The 2,101-nt window shown below is 41.1% G+C and overlaps 1 protein-coding gene across 1 annotated transcript in view; it reads right to left on the bottom strand.

Moving 5' to 3' along the window:
• Nucleotides 1-1,859, bottom strand: part of ZG16B (zymogen granule protein 16B) — an 11,018-nt gene extending 9,159 nt beyond the window's left edge. The window contains exon 1 of the mRNA XM_027845048.1: nucleotides 1,805-1,859. Within this exon, the coding sequence (XP_027700849.1) occupies nucleotides 1,805-1,859 (55 nt within the window). The remainder of the gene's footprint in view (nucleotides 1-1,804) is intronic.
• Between the last annotated feature and the right edge of the window lie 242 nt (nucleotides 1,860-2,101).

Consider the following 2,101-nt stretch of genomic DNA (forward strand, 5'->3'; position numbering starts at 1 on the left):
GAATTCAGATCCTCCTGATTCCAGGCCTGGTACTCTATCTACTTCATTACAAAGCTGTGTAGTGGAAGGTTATAGGGTCGTTACAGGACCAACTTCATTGTACGTTGCAGAGCCATTTGGTTCAGTTCAAACAGCCCTTCTTGTCTCTGGGTCAGAGGACCCTGGTTGTGGGGTATTGAGAGGCTGAGACTTTCCCTCCTTAAGCTCAGAGAAATATTAGAAACTATGACAAAGAAGAGCCAAGTAGGGTGAGAAGGGAAGGAATATGATGTGAAGCTACTACCAGATAGTCCCTGAGATAATAGAGTCATGGTATTTTAGAATATGGGGCAGCTGGATGGCACCAGAGTGCACAGAGTGCTGGGCCTGGAGTCAGGAAGACCTGTTAAATCTAGTCTCAGACACTCACTAAGCTATGTGATCAGAGGCAAGTCACTTAACCTTGTTTGCCTCAGTTTCCTCTTCTGTCAAATAAGCTGGAGAAGGAAATGGAAAACCACTCCACTATCCTTGCCAAGAAAACCCCAAATGGGGTCACAAAGAGACAGAAACAACTGAACAACCACAACAATTTTTAGAACATAGGCTTAAATAGCCAGAAATCATCTTGGACATTACTGAGTTCCATGCATTTATTTTACAGATGAACAAAGCAAAGCTCAGAAAGGGTAAGTACGCACATATAGTTGAAATAAAAAGCTATCAAATTGAAATGACTTGCCAGGGATCTTTGTCTTCCTGATTGCTGGTCTAACAGTCTTTCTTCTATATCACTCTACTTCAGGACATTACCATTTTTTAAAAAATTATTATCATCTCTTGATCTATCCTGTTCCTGGAATAGCTTAGAGACTCTGATGTCCTACACATGACTTTTGAAACTTGCAATAATAATAACAGCCAGCATTCGTATAGTGCTGTGCAAGTCATTTTCCAGATATTATCCCATTTCATTGTCACAATAACCTTGGGAGTAAGTGTTATTATCTTCATTTTACAGATGGGGACATTAAGGTTGGTGGTGGTTAAGTAACCTGACCAGGGTCACAGAGCCAATTAATATCAGAGATAGCCTTTAGGTGTTGCTGATTCCAAGTCTAGTACTTTATCCACATGCCTGCTTATCTTAGAGCAATGGTTCTCAAACTGTGGGCCAGGGGCTGTGTGTGTGTGTGTGTGTGTGTGTGTGTGTGTGAGGTGTATGTGGGTAGGATGGGTGGGCTGAAGAGTTATAGAAAAGGGTCAGAGTCTCACCATGCTTTATTTTATCATTATATGGTACAGCTACTATCATGAGGCATCTAGGATATTTCTTGAAACACCAAAAAGTGTCCTTATACTAAAAAACATTCAAGAAACCCTCTGAGCTCAATTGCATTCCATCCCATTTAACACACTGAAGTAGATGCAGTGATGAAACAGCATATGTTCTTTGCCTTTAAGGAACTTACAGTCAAGCAGGAGGGGAAGAGACATGCCCACCGATCCCTAAAACGCAAGTTGGAAAATGCTTCAAGTGCCCAGGATAAGCTCAACAGAGAGGTCTGAGAGATTCAAGGAAGAAGTCAATAGCAGTAGAATGTAAGCTCCTTGAGGGCAGGGACTGTTTCATTTTTGTGCCTGACAGAGAGCCTTGGAGGGTAGGCAGAGAGAGTGCACGTAGTAGGCACTTATTAGATGTTTGTTTGAGTTGAATTCCAAGTTTTCCTCGGTCCTCATGTTGCACTGTGGATGGGTGAGAGTGGGAAGGTGGGCAGAATAAGATGCCTTGACCAGAATCCAAGGAGGAGGGATAAAGACTTACCATGGAAACTGCAGACTATTCCTCCCAAGAGGATGAGGACCAGGAAGGATCGCATGGTCTGGAAAGAAGATACAACGGCATAAAAAACTGTAGAACCATAGGATTTCATTTATTTTCTAAATGTTTTTATTATGAACTCAACAACAGTCAACAAATACAAACATTTTCATATACAAAGAACAAAAATGTATGTCAAATCTTGAATCCAAATGTACCTTTTTCACATAGTTATTCTTAGAGGGGCTATTAATTTTAACAAGGTAGTAACAAAATTGCCCTGCTCATTATCTTTCAGGA

Source organism: Vombatus ursinus, unplaced genomic scaffold (genome assembly GCF_900497805.2).
Source record: "Vombatus ursinus unplaced genomic scaffold, bare-nosed wombat genome assembly UNPS02014948.1, whole genome shotgun sequence".
In the NCBI taxonomy this organism is placed as follows: Eukaryota; Metazoa; Chordata; class Mammalia; order Diprotodontia; family Vombatidae; genus Vombatus; species Vombatus ursinus.